This window comes from Lathyrus oleraceus, chromosome 6, assembly GCF_024323335.1.
Source record: "Lathyrus oleraceus cultivar Zhongwan6 chromosome 6, CAAS_Psat_ZW6_1.0, whole genome shotgun sequence".
Lineage (NCBI taxonomy): Eukaryota > Viridiplantae > Streptophyta > Magnoliopsida > Fabales > Fabaceae > Lathyrus > Lathyrus oleraceus.
This window is the reverse complement of record NC_066584.1, coordinates 255,340,137-255,360,590: the sequence shown is the minus strand read 5'-3', so window position 1 is coordinate 255,360,590 and position 20,454 is coordinate 255,340,137. Positions and strand designations below refer to the sequence as shown.

General features: G+C 36.8%; 1 protein-coding gene across 1 annotated transcript; it reads left to right on the top strand.

Annotated features, from left to right (window-relative positions):
* The first annotated feature begins 2,290 nt into the window (after positions 1-2,290).
* Positions 2,291-4,168, top strand: LOC127095016 (uncharacterized). The gene is made up of 3 exons (XM_051033767.1): positions 2,291-3,371; positions 3,417-3,486; positions 3,850-4,168. The coding sequence occupies exons 1-3, from the start codon at positions 2,291-2,293 to the stop codon at positions 4,166-4,168; spliced, it is 1,470 nt and encodes a 489-aa protein (XP_050889724.1).
* Positions 4,169-20,454: the final 16,286 nt, after the last annotated feature.

Below are 20,454 nucleotides of genomic sequence, written 5' to 3'. Positions count from 1 at the left end.
GGTAGAGTTATGATTCATGCAAAGAAGTTGTCTTACCACTTTTGGGCTGAAGCTATGAACACTGCTTGCTATGTTCACAACAGAGTAACCTTGAAAAAAGGGACCTCAACCACTTTATATGAAGTCTGGAAGGGAAGAAGACCTATTGTCAAATACTTCCATGTGTTTGGTAGTAAATTCTATATCTTGGTTGATCGTGAACAAAGAAGGAAAATGGACCCCAAGAGTGATGAAGGAATATTTCTAGGCTACTCAACAAATAACAGGGCCTTTAGAGTCTTTAATTCCAGAACTAGAGTTATGATGGAATCTATCAATGTTGTTGTTGATGATCAAGAGACTGATGTCACAAACGATGTTGAAACATTTCTGAATGATGCCCCAACTGAGCCTTCTGATAAAAGTAGTGAGAGTGAGTCCATCCAAGATGAACCTGAAGCTGATCAAGTAAACAATGGACCCTCTATCAGAATTCAGAAGGATCATCACTAGATCAAGGGAAGTGATCTCACATGCCTGTTTTGTGTCAAAGATTGAGCCTAAGAATGTTAAAGAAGTTTAAGTGATGAATTCTGGATCAATGCCATGCAGGAAGAGTTAGGCCAATTCAAGAGAAATAAAGTATGGGAATTAGTTCCAAGACCTGAAGGCATAAATGTGATTGGAACAAAGTGGGTATACAAGAATAAATCTGATGAAAAAGGTGTGGTTACTAGGAATAAAGCAAGATTAGTAGCTCAAGGATACACTCAAGTTGAAGGAGTTGACTTTGATGAAACATTTGCACATGTAGCTCGCCTGGAGTCCATTAGATTATTGCTAGGAGTGGCATGTATTTTGAAGTTTAAACTGTTCCAAATGGATGTGAAAAATGCCTTCTTAAATGGCTACTTGAATGAGGAAGTATATGTTGAACAACCAAAGGGATTCACAGATCCAAATCTTCCAAAGCATGTGTATAAGTTGAGGAAAGCTCTTTATGGGTTGAGACAAGCTCCTCGACCTTGGTATGAGAGACTCACGGTGTTTCTCATTGACAATGGATACAGAAAGGGAGGCATTGATAAGAAGTTATTTGTCAAAGATGAAGGAGGAAAGCTCATGATTTCTCAGATCTATGTGGATGATATTGTGTTTGGTGGGATGTCAAGTAAGATGGTTCAACATTTTGTTGAACAAGTGCAGTCTGAATTTGAAATGAGGCTTGTTGGAGAACTAACCTATTTTCTTGGCCTGCAAGTCAAGCAGATGGAAGATTCTATCTTTCTATCTCAAAGTAAATATGCCTAGAATATTGTTAAGAAGTTTGGCATGGAGAATTCTAGCCACAAGAGGACACCTGCTCCTACTCATATGAAGTTGTCTAAAGATGAAAATGGTGTCAATGTGGATCAAAGTCTCTACAGAAGCATGATAGGGAGTCTGCTATATCTTACAGCAAGCAGACCTGACATTGCTTTTACTGTAGGTGTATGTGCTAGATATCAAGCTGAACCAAAGGTGAGCCATATAAACCAAGTGAAGAGGATCCTGAAATATGTCAATGGCACATGTGACTATGGGATGCTATACACTCATGGATCTGACTCTGGGCTGTCTGGCTATTGTGATGCTGATTGGGCTGGAAGGGCTGATGATAGGCAAAACACATTAGAAGGATGTTTCTTCTTGGGGAAAAATTTAATATCATGGTTTAGTAAGAAGCAAAATTGTGTTTCTCTGTCTACTGCTGAGGCTGAATACATAGCAGCTGGAAGTTGTTGTTTTCAACTAGTGTGGATGAAACAAATGCTGACTGAATACAATGTCACACAAGATGTCATGACATTGTACTGTGACAACCTGAGTGCTACAAACATCTCAAAGAACCCTATTCAGCACAGCAGGACCAAACATATTGATATCCGTCACCACTTTATTAGAGAACTTGTGGAGGATAAGACTGTAGTCTTAGAGCATGTTGCTACTGAGATGCAGTTAGCTGATATTTTTACAAAGGCCTTGGATGCAAATCAATTTGAATTCCTGAGAGGGAAATTAGGGATTTGCATTTATGAAAATTTGTAGCAATTAATATGGAGTGGAAAAAGTAATCAAATTATTGTCTGTTTTCCTAAAATAAAGTGCCCTCATTATGGTAAATCATCACCTTGTATTGGAAATGCCATTTATTCCATCTTCACACACTACCCCCATAACCTCATTCCCTACTCCAACTCTTCCATTTTCCTTTTACTTCTCCACAAACCTCTACTAGGGCAACCTTACTTTTTTCCAGAAAAACTCCAAAATGTTACAACATCAAGATACATCTGCTTCTAAAAATACTAAGTCTACTCCAAAAGTTAGTGTTCCTCCCATGGGAGTCCCTGATGATGAGATTCTGGATGTTGCTCCTCTCTCTGTTATTCTCGGCGCGGACATTGATGTGAACCAACCCATCTCCATTGATGCCTCCTCTTCTGCATGTTCCAAACAAGGTAACCCCTCTAGTATTCCGTCCGGTTCAACTCCTGTCACTAATTCTAAGGAAGGATCACACTATACTGATCGTGTTATAAGAGACCTAGTTACTAGAATTCTTAATGAAAGCCACTCTGTGAAGGGAGTTTCTACTCCCCTTTCTCAAATGTATCCCTATCCTGAGGTTGAACAACCTAGTGGTAAGGGTGATGATTCCTCCAGTTCGGAAAAGGACTTGGCTGCTGAAGGGTTGCGCTCTCTAGGGAAAACCGTGTCTGAAAAAGGGAAATATGTGGCCTCTAACACTGCTAATACTTCCCACTATGAGAAGCATGATGATGCAAATGTTGTGATTGATCTAGAGGATGGTAGCTCTGATGATCAAGAGGAAAGCTTGATTCATCATATAAAGCCAAGTATGGCTAAACGCATGAAGACTCGCAAAGGAAAATATGTGGCTGAACTTATGTCAGCTAGAAAAGCTAAGAAGACTGCTGGTATTGGTCCCTCCAAACCATGGAGCAAGGTTGAAATAAAGAAGAGGAAGGTTATAGAGGATTCTGAGCCTGAAGAGGATGTTGAGGAAGATGTCCCCGACATCTCTCCTGCGAAGAAAACTACTGTTAAAGTACCTGCTGTTCATTTGGATAACATCTCCTTCCATCTTGAGGATGGAGCTGTTAAGTGGAAATCTGTGATTCAGAGAAGGGTAGCTGTGGAAAGGGAAATGCGAAAAGATGTTGCTGATGTCAAGGAGGTCATGGACCTGATAAAATTTGTTGGGCTTTTGAAGACTGTTGTTGGGTTCTCTCAATGCTATGAAGGTTTAGTCAAGGAATTTATTGTTAACATTCCTGAGGATATTTCTGATAAGAACATCAAGGAGTTCTGCAAGATGTATGTGAGGGGTAAGTGTATAACATTCTCTCCTATTGTTATTAATAATTTTCTAGGCAGAGATAATGAGGGTGCAGGAGAATTAGAAGTTACAGACAATCAGGTTTGTAGGGTGATTACAGCTAGGTAGGTGAAAGTTTGGCCTGTTAAAAAGCATCTTCCTGCTAAGAAGTTGATTGTCAAGTATGCTATCCTGCATAAAATAGGAGCTGCTAACTGGGTCCCTACCAACCATATCTCCACCATTTCTAATACTCTTGGGAGGTTTATTTTTGCTATTGGGATAAAAGTGAAATTTGACGATGGTAGATTTATGTTTGATTAAATCATCAAGCATGCAATTACTAATGCAGTTAAGCTGCCAATTGCTTTTCCCTCTATGATTTGTGGAATTATCTTGAATCAACATCCTGGTATTCTTTGCTCAAATGATTGACCTAGTAGAAGAAAACCAACTTTGTCTATGCACTACAAACTCTTTGAAGGCAGTCATGTCAAGGATATTGTCATGACATCTGCCATGAAGAGGTCAGTGTCAAAAGTTGGAGCAATTGTTGAGCTTAAGGAGACATGCAAAGAGCTGGGTGAAGGGATTAGGGTAGCCACAACTAGAAAACAATCTTTGGAAGCCTTGATTGCAAGCTTGGAGCAGGCTGAGGGTGAAAATGTTGAACATGCTAATGTCAGCCATAAAGAAGAAGTTGAAGCCCACACCTCTAGTGAGAGGTTTGCTAACAATGATGATGCAAGTGGTAATTCTGCTTCTGGTGCTGATGAAGAGGCTGCAAACTCAAGCTCTACTGAGTAGCTCTGTTGGTTTTGGTCCCTCTTGTTTTGATGGTTTTCTTGGCTTTTTGTTGTTGTTTTGGTGGATTTCTATGTTTTTTGGTTTGTTTCTCAGCTTTCTTACAACTGTGTATGTACTTGATGATGTAACTCTTTAACTTCTGGTATTTCGGTTAATGACTAGATAGAAATTTATTTTGTCTCTTTGGTCTCTTTTGGATAAAAAGGGGGAGAAGTAGTTGTAGATGTAGGTGAGTATCTTTGCTTAGCTATGTAGTATTGTTGTCGCTCCTGGTGTTGTTTTTGTTTGGCACAGGGGGACAATTCTCTGTGTTCTGTTTGTGTGAAGTAGTGTGGTTGTTGTTTGTTGTGGACTGGCTTAAATGGGAGCTATTGTGTTCTGGGAAGTTGCATGGATCTGAGGTAGAGTAAAGGCACTTGGTTCTTGCTAGTGTTGTATGTGCAAGTGCTTGTGTGCTTACTAGTTGTTGTTTTTGCTAGTGACGTGTGTATGCTTTTGTTTTGCTGCTGAACTGATACTCTGATTGATTTCTTGTGAACGTGTGATCTTTTGTTTGTTTTAGCCAAAATTTGCCAAAGGGGGAGTTTGTTGGTTATATGAATTGGCATCAATTTTGGTTAAACTTAGTGTTATCACAAGAAGTCACGCTTGTAGTTTTGACGTGTGATATCAACTTTTTGCAGGTTGTTTCATATGGTTGTGCAAGATTCATTCAAGATGTCAGACCCGATGTTACGACATGTGCATACAGAACATTCAGTCTAAATGTTATGTATTTTGTTGTTGTGCTTTTCATGCAAGTCTTTGTGTACTTATGTGGAGATTGCATGCATTATTTAAGGAGTAATTCTATTTAAAGCCAAAATATTCTGTTTCCTAAAAAGGAATAATCCGCTGCTATTTCTTAGGGAATACGCAATAAATAGAATTAGGGTTTCATGCTGCCCAGGCCCATTTAGAAAGCTTCTATTTAAAGACTATGTAAACCTTGTTTTAGCAACAGAAAATACGAACGTGAAGTGAATGAGGATAAGGGTTTTAGTCTTGTGTGCGTATGTGAATTGTGACCCATTCATATATCTTGTTGATGTGTGAATTGGACTGAGTTTTTTAGTTGTAATTTGTCCACTCTAAGCTTTGAAGTACGAGTGTATTTGTCTACTTGATTGAAGCTTTTAAGCAAGATCAAGTGTGTGTGCTTGAAGTGTGTCTTCTTTCTTTTTGGTATTTGTTCTAGTATCACTGATGTGATTGAGGAGGGTGAGTAGGGTCTCCTTTCTAAGAGTTCTTAGATAGAAATCACACGGGTAGAGATTAGGTGAAAAGACTGTAACTTGAAGTTGTTTGCTGAGAGTCTTTGAACTAATTCTATTTAGTGGATTTCCTTCCTGGCTTGGTATCCCCCAGACGTAGGTGTGTTTGCATCGAACTGGGATAACAATTGCTTGTGTCGTTTTTCAATTGTTTCCTGATTTGTTGTTTGTTCATATTTCACTTGTTGTTCATATATTAGTGTCGTGACATTACCTTCGACATCTCATATCTGATACCAGAATTTCATTGATGGAAAGAACTGGGATCAATGGAGTGCGCTGATGAAATCTCTATTTGGAGCATAAGAAGTGAGTGAAATTATGCAAAATGGCTATGAGGATTTAGTGGTGAATCCAACTGATGCACAAAAGAATGCATACAAGGAAGCTAAGAAGAAAGATTGCAAAGCCTTGTTCTACATTCAGCAGAATGTTGACAATCAACATTTTGAGAAGATTTCCAAAGCAACAAGATCTAAAGAAGCATGGGATATATTAGAAAACTATTATACTGGTGGACATAAGGTGAAGCAAGTGAAGCTACAATCCTATAGAAGAAAGTATGAGATTATGCAAATGAAAGAACATCAAAAAGTGAGTGATTACTTCTTAAAACTAACAGTCATTGTCAACAATATGAAAACGTGTGGGGAGAACATTACATATCAAATGGTAGGAGAAAAGATGATGAGATCCTTAAGCACAAATTTGATTTCATAGTTGTAGCTATTCAAGAAGCAAAGGATGTGAACTATGGAAATTGAAGAATTGCAAAACTCACTGGAAGCACATGAGCTCATGGTCTTTGATAGAAGCTCTGAAAGATCAGTTTAATAAGCACTCCAAGTTCAAACTGTCAAGAAAGAAGGAAATCAGAAGAATTTCAGGAAGAAGGGAAAGCATAGAGCAGATTGGTCACACAATGGGGGGAACAAGTATGTAGATAAAGGTGAATCTTCAAGGAAATAAGGCTTCGGCAGAGGTCAAAACAAGAAGAGGGTGTTTGACAAAAGTAAAGTGCAATGCTTTAACTGTGAGAAGCATGGGTATTTTGCTGATGAATGTTGGTTCAAGAAAGATCAAAAGACTGATAAAGAAGCAAATCTGGCTCATGAAGAGGATGCCAACACAATGTTGTTGATGGCTACTACCAGTGATGAAAAAACTAAAAATGAAGAGTGGTTTCTTGACTTTGGGTGCTCTAATCACATGACATCACATAGAGAATGGATGAATAGATTTGATACTAGCAAGAAAGCAAGCATCAAACTGGCTGACAGTAGAAACCTTGTAGCTGAAGGAAGTGGAAATATAGTGATCATAAGCAATGATGGCAAAAGAATCATTATTGAAGATGTGATGTATGTTTCTGAGATGAAGTGTAATCTCATGAGCATTGGTCAACTGGTGGAGAAGGGATTCTCAGTGACTATGGGTGGTGACTCTTTGAACTTTTTGATGCAAAGAAGAATTTGGTGCTCAAATCAAACATGTCAAAGAATAGAACATACAGATGCAACATCTCAAGTGATAAGTGTAGCGGTAAATTCATGACCATTAAACTATGGATAAGTTTAACGTAAATAAAACCAGAGTCGCCACCGTACTTTTATTGTTTCCAAAGAAAAGGGAAAAGTACAAACAAAAACCAAACATAAGAAGTTTTCAAATCAAAACTAATCAAATTCCAGAGATTACAGGTAAGGGGGTTGGTTACATAAAGGGAAGGTATTAGCACTCAAAGTGTCTTGGGTACTCCTATGGAGCCCTTCTTTATGTGTGTGTGAGTCTTTGGTATAAAAAATGTTTGAGAAAAAAATAAAGTGTAGGGATGAGAAAAGAATTCATTGATTATATTTTGGTGTTTGACAAGACCTTCGAACTTGTGCCTACGTACCAACATAAAAATGAGGGATCAAAACATCGTAGTTCGTGGTAACAATTTCAAAATGAATGGGTTGCTTTTAATAAAAGGTTAATAAGAAAGGCACAAAAGGCCCAAAAGTTTGAATGAAGTTGTTAGTTCTTTTTTTATTTTGAAATTTTAAGTCAATATGATTAAATTTATTAACAAGTTTGATTTAAGAAAAAGAGTTTTAAAATTCATTGGCATATGGCCGAAGTTTCTATTTTGAAATAAGTTCTAAGTTTGGAATTACAAGCAAAGAAAGTTTTTAAAAAGGGGGAGAGATTTTGAAATTTAAGAAGTAGGAGAAGATGAAGAGGCTATCCTAAGCATAAAATTAAAAGTTAAGAGTTGAAAAGATCTGACCAATGGGATGCCATCCAACATACAAGAATGTCATATAGAAAACCCACATTTCCATCGGACTTTGAATCAAGCAATAATCAATAAGAAATTAGCAATATAAGATATCATGCAGATCAAGGCATCAAATAAATATATTCTCATCCAAGCAAGTAAATCCCATAACTAGCAGTCTTCTTTGTCTTCTCATGTATCGGATGAAATACTCATTGACCAACTCAGAAGAATAGCATCAGACATAGCAATTAGCACCAAGACAATGTGGCAAATGAATTCAAATAAATCCCCAAGATTTGCATCAGATGAAGGCTCAGTTCACAATAACTTGCTCTCAAAATGTTGGCATTGGCAAGTCCTTTTTCCACAGGGAATGTTGCCTAGTTCTAAGTCAAAAGTTCAGATCAAGCTCAACAGTTCACCAAACATTTTTTAGGGTTTTTGTTGTTTATTAATTATTTTAAGGTCCTAAGACCACAAACAAAATCAAAATGCACAAACAAATATATACAATCATAATATATGGCTCAAATGAGCAAAGTGAACATGGCATAAACATAAACAAGTTAAATGAAATGTAAATGGCAATGAATGATAAATGACTAAAAAATTAAATTGCATAAAGTAAATGACTTAAAAGTAAAGCATTATTAATAAGAGTTAGTCAAATTTTAGTCAAGAGTAATTGAATGTTAGTAGTGTTTTTGTTTTTTAATTGATTAAGTCATTCTTTGGAGAACACTCAATCATCCATTCACAAGCATAGATCCTTGAACCAAGACATCTTCCATAGGAAGGAAAAAAGGCCAAGTTTCCACACAATACCATGAAGGATGGGAGACTTATAGTTTCACTTACTAGAATGCTATGCCTTTAGGGTCAAATTTAACTCTATGTTAAACAATCATAATTGGACTTATGTAGAAGTCACAACTATCTGAGGACGGGCAATAAAAATTTAGGTGTTAATGCACGTTAGAGATTTAGTATAATGAACCAAACTCCTAAAAACATACCACACACTAAAAGAAAAGATCAAGAGGGATGAACCTATCTCATCCATACTTGTATTGGTTCATCTGATACAAGGTCATTGAAGAACCAATTAGCCTTAGATTATTTGAGATTTCATTGGTCAATGAAAGGAATGGGGAAGAATAGGGATGAAGATGAAGTGGGAGGGGAATGAGAGAAACACAAATTGGTCATGGGAGGAATTTTATCAAATTAAAATCATTCATTCCTTTTGAGAGATGAAATGTACATTTCATCAATCCCCTAAATCCAATGATTTTAATCCAACAAAATTCAAACCAACCTTAACCAAGGCCCAAACAAATAGTCAAACATCACAAGACCATAAAAATGGTTCAACATGATTTTTACACAATTAATCAAGTAAAAATCAAATAAAAAATGCATTAAAATACAAATTAGTTTGGTCAAAACCTAAAACCTCTTCAAAATACCAAATAAATAGCCAAGAGACTTATCCTAGGTCAAACAAGATCAAAGGACCTTAGACAAAAGATTTCATCATTTTTGAAAAGTCAGAAGTATTTTTAACCAATTAAAAATATGCACCAAAACATTTAATTCATAAAAAATATCAAAATTAATCCAGAAAATAATTTTAATTCAGAAAATGAAAGAGAACAATATTTAAACATTTTTTGTGAAGGTCCCATATTTTTTGCATTAAAAATGAAATTAGTATGAATTAATCAAAATAAAGCAATTAAACATAAAATTAGAAAAATACAAAAAAAAGGCCATTAGATCTTCCTCATTAATTGAGGTGGCAGATCTGATGGTCACACGCGCGCGTTCCACCATACTCCTTGGTCACCGCATGGTAATCAGAATGAACGCTCAAGATTAAAACATTTGAACCAGATCAGATGGCTTGGGACTTGCCAATGCACCACCGAAGCCCTAGCTCCGGTCATCTTCTCGGGTGATCACCACCGGACTGGTCCAACCTCAACTTCATGAAAATGGAAAACAATGACACTATTTTAAAGAGAAAATGCTCAGGAGCTCGAATCTGACCTCAATTTTTTCCAATTCCAAGTATATAAAAAGATACAGGGATTTGAATTTTGAGGATCATGAACTGAGTTGCCTCGATTTGACCTCAAAGCAACTCAATCTTGTTGCCTACATTGGTAGGACTTCAGCCAACTAAAAATCAAAAAGAATACTGAAGAATTGAGGGAGAATCGAAGAGATGAAAATTCTAAAAAACTACCTTCGAAGGAGCTTCAACCTTGCTTGATCTTAATCCTAATTGTGCCTGGCTTGGCTTCAGAAGCTTGTAGGAGGTGATTAAGATCAAAGAGATGCTTGGACTCTTGGAGTTTCAATCTCAAAACAAAATGAGATTTGAAGCTTGATTTTCAAACGAAAACCTTCAAGGTTATCCTTTAATGGTGAGGGTTTTGATTGTAGGTTCAAAGCTTGGGCATGAGGTCCTCAATTCTGAACCATGAGGGTTGTACTTATAGCCAATGCGATTCATTTCCACACACTTCCAAATTTTGCAAAATTTAGCAATTTGCATTGCATGGTGGAATGGGCGTGTGATAGGCCCATCAAGTGATGTATTTAGGTCCAAAAATGCTTGAGTACAATGTTGAAATCATGTCATATGGCCATGCATTTGAATTTGAAATGTGAAGGTGAAATCCACCCAATTGGTCCTTTGAAAAGAACCCATGCACAAGTCCTTCATTTCCTGGCCAAATAAGATGATCTTGGACTTTTTGGATAGGTGAGATCAAGGGGAACAACTTTAATGTCAAAATAAGTGTTATGAAAAGAAAGTTTGAAAATCAAAACCATAGTACTTAAGTTTCTAATTTTGAAAACAAATGTTAATGTTTGTGCAAAAGTTTTGGCTTGGGTTAGAGTGGAGGGAAGAATAAGAACAGCTAAGTCCTAAACTTAGAAAGATGAAGGAAGAGAAATAAGACCACAAATGGAGTTCCATTCTTGTGATCATAGTGATGATCCAAGTAGCTCCCATCCTTTGGAATAAGCAAGCAAATTAGCAAATACTCAAGCAATCAATCAAGCAAGCTCTTAGGAATCTTCCAATGGCTCTTGTATCTCTCACTTTAGATGCACATGACAATAGTTCTTCAATTTGGCTCAAGTTTGGGATCCCTAGCACAAGAACACACACATTAAAAAGTTCTATAATGCAAACAAAGCATGGACACAAGTGAGTTTAGAGATTCGGCCCCTTTCAATTCATCTTCAACATTAAGCATTCTAAAGGCATGGGGCCTAGTTGCTCTTTGACTCCATTTTTGCATAGGGAATGTCCTAAAGTCTAAGTCCTTTTGTCCATTTGCATTTGGTTCACATCAATCACAACAAAACACAAGCACAATAGTATATACACAATTATGTGCTCAAGTGAGCAAAAGGCAAATTGCATTAACATAAACATGAGCTCAAGTGAGTAAAGGGCAAAAGAAAATGAATAATATGTACAAGAATATTAAATTGCATTAATGTAAAGTGCAAGAATTAAAAGTTAATGGTCAATAGTTAGAGTTAGTGTGCCATAAGGCAATTTAGCGCTATGTTATGCAATCGTAAGTGGACTAATATAGTAGTCACACCTATCTGAGGCCGGTCAATAAAAATATAGGCAACAAACACAAGTTAGAGACCTTGACTAGTAAGCCAAGCTCCTACAACTTATCATGCCAAAAGAAAACAAGAATGATCTTGTATTGATTTAGGTTTTTTGCTTGATCAAGAAGCAACCTATCCTTAATGCAAAGCCATTCCCTTGATCTTTGATCAAGATGAATTAGATTTGAATCAAGGAAGGTTAAACCTCCTACACATCAAGGCTAACCACCAATATTTAACTAATTGATCAAAAAATAAAAAGATGAAGAAGAAGATAAATAAGAATGTACATTAATGGAATTCAAATGAAGTAAGTAAAGCAAATTGACCAAAGATAGATGGAATCAAGGTTAAATAATAGTAAACAGAAGCAAAATGAAACTTAGAAGTCAAGAAACAAATAAAGTATTTTTGGTATTTTTCAAAATTAAAATAGTACTTGAATTAAAATAAATAATTAAAGGTCAAACTTCAAATCCACCTCAAATTAACTTTGAAAAGTCCAAATGGATCATCCTAAGTTCAACAAGGTCAAACAAAGTTTGACAAAAAATTTCAGCATTTTTAGAAACCAGAAACTACTTTTAATCAATAAAAATGCATAACAAATAACCTAATTGAACTAAAATCTCAAATAAATCTCAAATCAATTAATAAATTGATGAGAATATTTTTCATAGATCCATCATCATTCAAAGAGGTTAAGAAAATCTTTTGGTATTTTTTGAATATTGAAAACTATTTAAAATGAATTAAATATAACCAAAAAAGAGAAAATTCATAAAAAATATCCAATGACAAAATAAAAAATTATTAAAAACCATTTTCATAAACTAGAATTAAAAAGAGAAATAATGCAATTGGTCTCATATTTTTTGGAATTAAAATGAGAGAGATATGATTTTTTGAAATAAAAGGAAATTAAATCAGAAAATGAAAAATGGGAAAATATCTGGCGCGTTGGATCCAGTCTCACTAATTGAGCTGGCACATCCAAGGGTTATGGCATGCGCGTGCTCCATGATCCTCAGTCAACTGAATAACACAAAGCTTTAATAAAAGTCATAACATCCAATGGATCTGATTAGATCTGGAAGCATGATCCAACGGTCTATATTAAAACTGGCAAACGGACGGTGGTGTACACCACCGTCTTCTCCGACGAGCCCAGGGATTCCAGCCAAAGTTGCAGACAATAAATCTTAACCAAATGAAGCGATCCTCATATCATTGGAAAGCTAGGGTGATGTACATCACCCTGTACCATTGGTTTTCCTTCTAGATCCCCATAGGAAGAGAAATCAGAAGAGAAAAATAATGGAGTTCAAACTGAACTTGATGATTTTGCAAAATTAAAAGCACAATTCAAATGCCTCTGATGAGAGGACTTCAGCCAAACCAATAAACACAAGAAACAAGCAAGAATCAATGAGATTCGAAGAAAAAAAGTTTGAACATCCACCTCTGAAATGTAGATCTATGGAGCACAATTCTTCACAGCTCTTGATTGCAGTGTAATCTTGAGATGGAAAGGAGATGAGGTTAAGGAATTAGAGTCCAAAGAACAACCAAGGAGGTTGGAATTTGGATCTGAAAATTGAAAGTGAAAGAGAGAAATTCCTTTATGTGAGGCTATGGATTCAATTTTGCAGCATATCAGGCGCCTTCAGGTTGGTTTATGATGATGGTATGCACCTCAATTTATAGCAAATCCAAGTTGCAAGCATGAGACTTTTGTGTGCATGAATGATAAGGCCCTCCATGCATGGGCCTGTACAGGTGCAAGGAGGGCCCAAATCTAATTGGAATGGATGTGCAGATGTAAGGTAATTGGAGTGTGCAATGAGTTTGAATCAAGTTTCCGTAATTGCACCAAAATATTCCCCTCTTCAAAAATACCTTTTCTTAAAATGAAACATGGTCTTATGGGTAATGGTTGGAAAGGTCTTGACATGAGGATAAATTATTATGTTGAACAAAACATCATTTGGAACTGGGAAATTAGTGAAAATTGGTCATAAATTTCAAGGTGCAAAACATGTGCATGTGAAAATTTCAAAAAATGGACCAACTTCAAGCCCTTCTGTTTCAATGATACAAGCTCCAAATGACGAAACCTTTAACATCAAATTTGTAGATATTTTCATGAAAATAAATTTGGGCTCAAATTTTTCATCATTTGGATTTATTATGAGAGAGTTATAAGCACTTGAAGTTGGACTTTTTCACATTTCAATGACTTTGGTCCAAAGTGACCTATAATGTTTTGTATTATCACATGTATTTATTTTACGATTATGAAAATTTGTTCAACATAACAAATGAATTAGACATCTTAAAATTTCTGATGCATTTGATCCCACCTCAAAATCATGAAAAATGAATGAGTTATGTCCTTGGGAAGTTGACCTAAAATTAGGGTTTCAGTCAAAATGACCTATAATGTTTTGAAATGGATGATGACCTTCCAAGCTTCAAATCAATTTTTGATGAACATGAAAGTTGTTCATATGGTTCTTAATAACATGTTTTATCTTAGGGTCATCTTTATTTGACCAACACATCAAACGTTAGGTCTCAGTGTATTTCAAAATAGTTAGATGAATTGGCTGATCAACTTCTCAAGTCCATACCTCAAACCTTGATGATTGAGGACACTAAAATAAGCTCAAATATGCATGAAATTATGAATTAAAGAACTTCCCTTGATTGTAGTTGATCATGGGTTGAGGTTGCTTCATGAGCAAGGCACAGTCAATACACAGATTAATTAGGGTTTCCTTGGAACACAAGCCTATAGCCCCTTGGTTTGATTTGATAAAATTGACAAAATGAGATTCTTGGGAGGAATATATGATGAATGAGAGCTTTAGGAACCATTGTCATGCTTGCTTTCATCTTCACCTGGCCATATCAATGAGCATAGGGTCTCCTAGGAGCCTTGGATCTTATGATTGCTCAAGCTACAAAACAAAAGATATTAGTGACATATTTTTGGTGATTTTGGTTAGTAAACAAAATAAGAAAAACAATAATATACAATTCAATCATGCTTGGTGGTCTCAAACCAACTCACAAGTGTTCCCACCCAAAGGTAAAGGAGCCAAGATGCTATGATCCTTGAGGCAAGATGCAAATGCAATGATATGATGCCATGAGGGATCTTAGGGTCAAAATTAGGGTCTTACGAGTATTATCACAAAAGGATTTGTTAGATCACATGACATTTTCGTGTCTTGGGTAGCAGTGATATGTTGCTAGATACCGCTCACTGTTTATTATGTTAAATACGTGATTTAATATAATTGCCAATGCCGCGAAAACCTACAGGGTCACACACAAAGGACGGATTGATGAGAGATAGAGTAACTAAGGAACACCGTAAGGTACGGTGCACTTAAGTGAATTGTAGAACATCGTAAGGTACGGTGTACTTAAGTAGAATACGAAATATGGTAAGGTACCATGCGCTTAAGTGAATTTGACATATTATAAGATATGGGCCACATACACTTAAGTGGGCTTTTTAGCTTGAAGCCTACATAAGTGGTTCTATAAATAGGACCCTTGTGCAGAAGCATTCAGGGCGGTTGCATTTTCGTTTTCTCTCTCTCTCTCTCTCTCTCTCTCTCTCTCTCTCTCTCTCTCTCACTCACTCACTCACTCAAAGCCTTCATTCGTAACAGCTAGCACTGAGATTGAAGGAATTCGTTCGTGTGGACTGAGTAGAGGTGTTGTCGTCGTTCAACGTTCGTGATCGCTCCGTAGATCTGCATCAAAGGTTTCAATCTTCATAAGAGGTAACTATTATATCACTGATCATGCCCATTCGTAAGGATCACTAAAGGAGAAAATTTTAATTTCCGCTGCGTTTTGGATCGCCAATCTCCTTCAGTGGTATCAGAGCCACTTACGAAACCATGCATCGGATAGCTGTTTATTTTCTGTATTAATATGACTAAAAGACAGAATGAATCAAAGAATAAACGAGTAATTAAATTTTGCATCATGTGTGTACGATTTGGATGATTGATGTTGACTATGCTTCGGAACCGACATTAGTATGGTGAAGCAGTGATACATCGATCGTCCATAGGTTACGCAATTGAGATCAATCAAATTATATATATGATATAAATAATCCTAATGAAAAGTACGGTATATATGATATACTGTTTCTGTTTCATTCATTCAAACACTTAATGGTTGTTTTCCTTTGAGCGATCAATAGTCATTTGCTTCGGAATCCGACATTAGTATGGTGAAGCAATGACCTATGATCAATCCTACTGAATCAACAATCGAGGTGTGTTTGACGGTCTAAAATTGGTGCATTAGGGTTAGTGACGGCACAAGGGTTGTGCTGTCAAGGAGTTATCAATTGAGGGCTTGTTGGATCACGTATATTGACTGTTTCAAAAGCGCTGGTTTTGGCCGCGTGAGGCTCATCATAGGCTTGTGACGATCGTAACAAGTTGGACGTGACAGTCGTAACATGCTTTGTGACGGTCGTCACATTCACAGATTCTGAATTCTAGGTGTTTCTGTTATTTTGGCAGCGTGACGTTCGTCATGGGCCTGTGACGGTCGTAACAAGCTGGACATGACGGTCGTCACATTCACAGAGTCATAATTCTTGGGGTTTCCGTTTTGTGACTGCACAAGAGTTGTGTTGATGCAAAACAACGTCGATTTCAAATGAATTGTTATCGCTGACCGGGCAACGGACCCCCGCCTAGCTCTGCATAGTATGATCGATCGCCGAAATTTAATTTGGTTTTAATTAATTAAAGGAATTAAAATTAATAATAATAATGTTTTTATTATTATTGTCTTGTGGTGATCGGTTATGGCCTTAGTTTTCCTTTATTTTGTTTTGGGTTTTTTAAAATACGACCTACGTGTCATGCCTCTCTTTTAATCTCTTAATGTAACTTCTTCTCTCATCTCACTCCCTCGTATGTAAAACGAGTTTCTTTTATGTAATGCAATGTTATGAAGAAAGAGAAGAATTCAATATCGGAGGAGGACAACCTTGAAGATCTTGCTTGGAGAAGCTTAGATCGTTATTAGGTTAGCTTAGGTTCTCTCATTGGCTTGGGAGAACAATTGCGCTAGGGGCCATAGCTGTTTCATTATGTATGTTGATGCATGTGAATGTATGTTGCTGCATGTGAATGTATGTTGATGAATGTGAGAGACGATTTATATGATAAATAAGCCGGTGAGATCAGAATAATTGCAATTCCCTCAAAATTAAATATTAAGTTTATGCTTTCCAAGTTTTAGTACTCATCAAGACTAGTATCGGATAATGTAGGTTTCGCCTACGCAAGGTGCATATTCTATATTAGTAAGGTGCTATGGGATAATTGTAATATCCAATTGCTAAAACAATGGGTCAAACTTAACTAAACAAATTATAATAAGATTATATATGTTTAGAAGCAAGAGTTGGAAATGATCCATATGATGGATTGGAATAAGGAGTTATTCACCCAACTAAAATATTCGAGAGTTGTATTAGATACAATTGGAAGGAGTTCCTACCTAAATAACCTAGTTTTGTGTAATCCGCCTACACGGACTTAAAACAAAGTGAAATGTGGATCTCGACCCACTAGAAAATCTTCCAACGGGATTTTCCGAATCAAATGATGAGGGTCATTTGTTTTGAGTAAAATAGTGGGAGCATATTTAATTAAAGGCCTAATTAAATATGTTATTGATACATATATTTTCATTAATTCTTATGTAGATTAACATGACAACAAACACCTCTAACAACATTTTGCGATCAATCCTTGACAAGGAAAAATTGTCTGGGACAAATTTTCTGGATTGGCACCGAAATCTGAGGATTATCCCCAAACATGATAGAAAGTTGTATGTCTTGGAGAAACCTGTTCCTGAAGAGGAACCTCCTAGTTCTGCACCTAAGGCAGAAATAGATGCTTATAAGAAGCATGTCAATGATGCCAATGAATCTGCTTGTCTCATGTTGGCTACCATGAACTCAGAGTTGCAAAAGCAACATGAGAACATGGCAGCGTTCGATATGAATGAACACCTGAAGATGCTCTATCAAGAGAAAGCAAGGCATGAAAGGTTTGAAGTTTCAAAAGCCCTTTTTCAAGGAAAGTTAGCTGAGGGAGCCCCTGTAGGTCCCCATGTGCTCAAGATGATTGGGTACTTGGAAAACCTTGAAAGGTTGGGTTTTCCCCTCGGAAAGGAACTTGCGACTAATTTGATCTTGCAATCGTTTCCAAATAGATTCAGTCAATTTGTCCTAAATTTCAATATGAATGATATGGACAAATCTCTTCCTGAACTGCTAGCCATGTTAAATACTGCTAAGCAGAACTTGAAGTCAAAAGGGAAGTCCATTCTGATGATCGGAAATGGAAAGAGACAGAACAAAAGGCCCACCAAGCAGGGTGATAAAGGGAAAGGCAAGGAAGTTGCCAAACCCAAACCCACTGTTGCTACTTTGAAGCCTATTGGAGGCATAGTAAAGGCAGGAACCTGCTTCTATTACGGTAAGACCGGACACTGGAAGAGAAACTGCCCAAAGTACCTGGAAGATACGAAGAATGGAGTAGAGACTTCAACTTTAGGTATTTTTTTTATTGAAATAAATTTATCTACTTCTGCATCATGGGTATTAGATACTGGATACGATTCTCACATTTGTACAAATGTGAAGGGGCTAAAAGGAAGTAGAGATTTGGCAAAAGGTGAAGTTAACCTACGAGTTGGTAATGGAGCAAAGGTTGTTGCTTTAGCCGTAGGAACTTATGCATTGACTTTACCTAGTGGTTTAATAATTCAGTTAGAGAACTGTTATTATGTACCTAAAATTAGCAGGAATATTATTTCCATTTCTTGTTTGGACATGTTTGGTTTTTCATTTATAATAAAGAATAATTGTTGCTCAATTTATTTGAATGATATATTCTATGCTACTGCACAAATGAGCAATGGACTATATGTCCTTGATCTCGAAATGCCTATTTATAACATTAATACTAAAAGGATGAAACCTAACGAGTTAAATCCAACTTACCTTTGGCATTGTCGATTAGGCCACATAAATGAGAAATGCATTTCCAAACTCCATAAAGATGGACTCTTTGACTCTTTTGATTATGAATCATATGAGACATGCAGATCTTGTTTAATTGGAAAGATGACAAAGTCTCCATTCACAGGAAAAGGTGAAAGAGCGAATGATCTTTTGGGCCTCATACATACTGATGTATGTGGACCACTGAACATACCATCCGGAGGAGGTTTTCAGTACTTCATCACATTTACTGATGATTTTAGTAGATATGGGTATGTGTATTTAATGAAACACAAATCGGAGTCCTTTGAAAAGTTCAAGGAATTCAAGAATGAAGTACAAAACCAACTAGGTAAGAATATTAAAACTCTTCGATCAGATCGAGGTGGTGAGTATTTAAGCCTAGAGTTTGATGACCATTTGAAAGAGTGTGGGATCCTATCCTAACTTACTCCTCCTGGAACACCCCAATGGAATGGTGTATCTGAGAGAAGAAATCGAACCCTATTAGACATGGTCTGATCCATTATGAGTCACGCCGATCTTCCAAATTCCTTTTGGGGACATGCACTATTGACAGTAGCTTACACATTTAACCGTGTTCCATCCAAAAAGGTTGAGAAGACACCATATGAGATATGGAGTGGTAAGAAACCACATATGTCTTACATAAAGATTTGGGGTTGCGAAGTTTATGTGAAACGACAAATTTCAACAAAGCTTGAGCCCAAAACTGACAAATGCTTATTTGTAGGGTATCCTAAAGAAATAAGAGGGTATTACTTCTACAATCCTTCTGAGGGCAAAATGTTTATCGCTCGAGCTGGAGTTTTCCTAGAAAAGAATTTTATTTCTAAAGGAATAAGTGGGAGGAAAGTAGAGCTTGAAAAAATTCAAGAATCACAAAGCATTGATACACCTATGGAGGAATTAGAGCAGGAAACACAAGTAGTTGTGGAAGAGCAACCTGCTCAAGTAGAACAAGACCAGCGTAGGTCAGGCAGGATACGTCACCTACCTAAGAGATATGGATATCTCATAACTGATCAAGGTGATGTATTACTCATGGATCAAGATGAGCCTGTGACCTACCAAGAGGCCATAACTGGTCCCGAGTCTGTGAAGTGGCTAGAAGCCATGAAATCTGAAATGGATTCCATGTACACAAACCAGGTTTGGACCTTGGTAGAGCCTCCTGTAGGAGTTAACCCTATAGGATGCAAGTGGGTCTTCAAAAAGAAGACTAACATGGATGGTAAGGTACATACCTATAAGGAAAGACTGGTTGCAAAAGGATATAAACAAATTCATAGGGTTGACTATGATGAAACCTTTTCACAAGTTGCAATGCTTAAATCAGTTCGGATTTTACTTGCTATCGCTGTATATCATGATTATGAAATATGGCAAATGGATGTCAAAACTGCTTTCCTTAATGGGAATCTTCTTGAGGATGTGTACATGACACATCCTGAAGGATTTGACATACCTGAAGAAGCCCAAAAGATATGTAAGTTACAAAGATCAATTTATGGATTGAAGCAAGCTTCCAGAAGCTGGAACCTTCGTTTTGATGAAACAGTAAAACAATATGGATTCATCGAGAACGAAGATAAGCCTTGTGTCTACAAGAAGGTGAGTGGGAGCATGATCGTTTTCCTGGTATTATAGGTAGATGACATATTACTCATTGGAAACAATATCCCTACCCTACAACAAGTAAAGTCATGGTTGGGGAAATGCTTTTCTATGAAGGACCTAGGTGAAGCAGCCTATATATTAGGAATCAGAATCTATAGAGATATATCACAAAAACTGCTTGGCCTAAGTCAGAGTACGTACATAGACAAAGTGCTGAGACGCTTTAATATGCATGATTCCAAGAAAGGATTCATACCTATGCAACATGGCCTGCGTATATCAAAAACACAATCACCTTCAACCAAGGAAGAAAGGGATTGCATGAATAAGATTCCATAGGCAACTGCAATAT

Bases quoted from the DNA above. Each gene is read 5' to 3' on its own strand.
- LOC127095016 (XM_051033767.1), top strand. From the start codon at position 2,291: ATGTTACAACATCAAGATACATCTGCTTCTAAAAATACTAAGTCTACT. The intron at 3,372-3,416 runs GTAAGTGTATAA...ATAATTTTCTAG, and splicing joins CTGCAAGATGTATGTGAGGG to GCAGAGATAATGAGGGTGCA. The intron at 3,487-3,849 runs GTAGGTGAAAGT...CTTTGAAGGCAG, and splicing joins TGTAGGGTGATTACAGCTAG to TCATGTCAAGGATATTGTCA.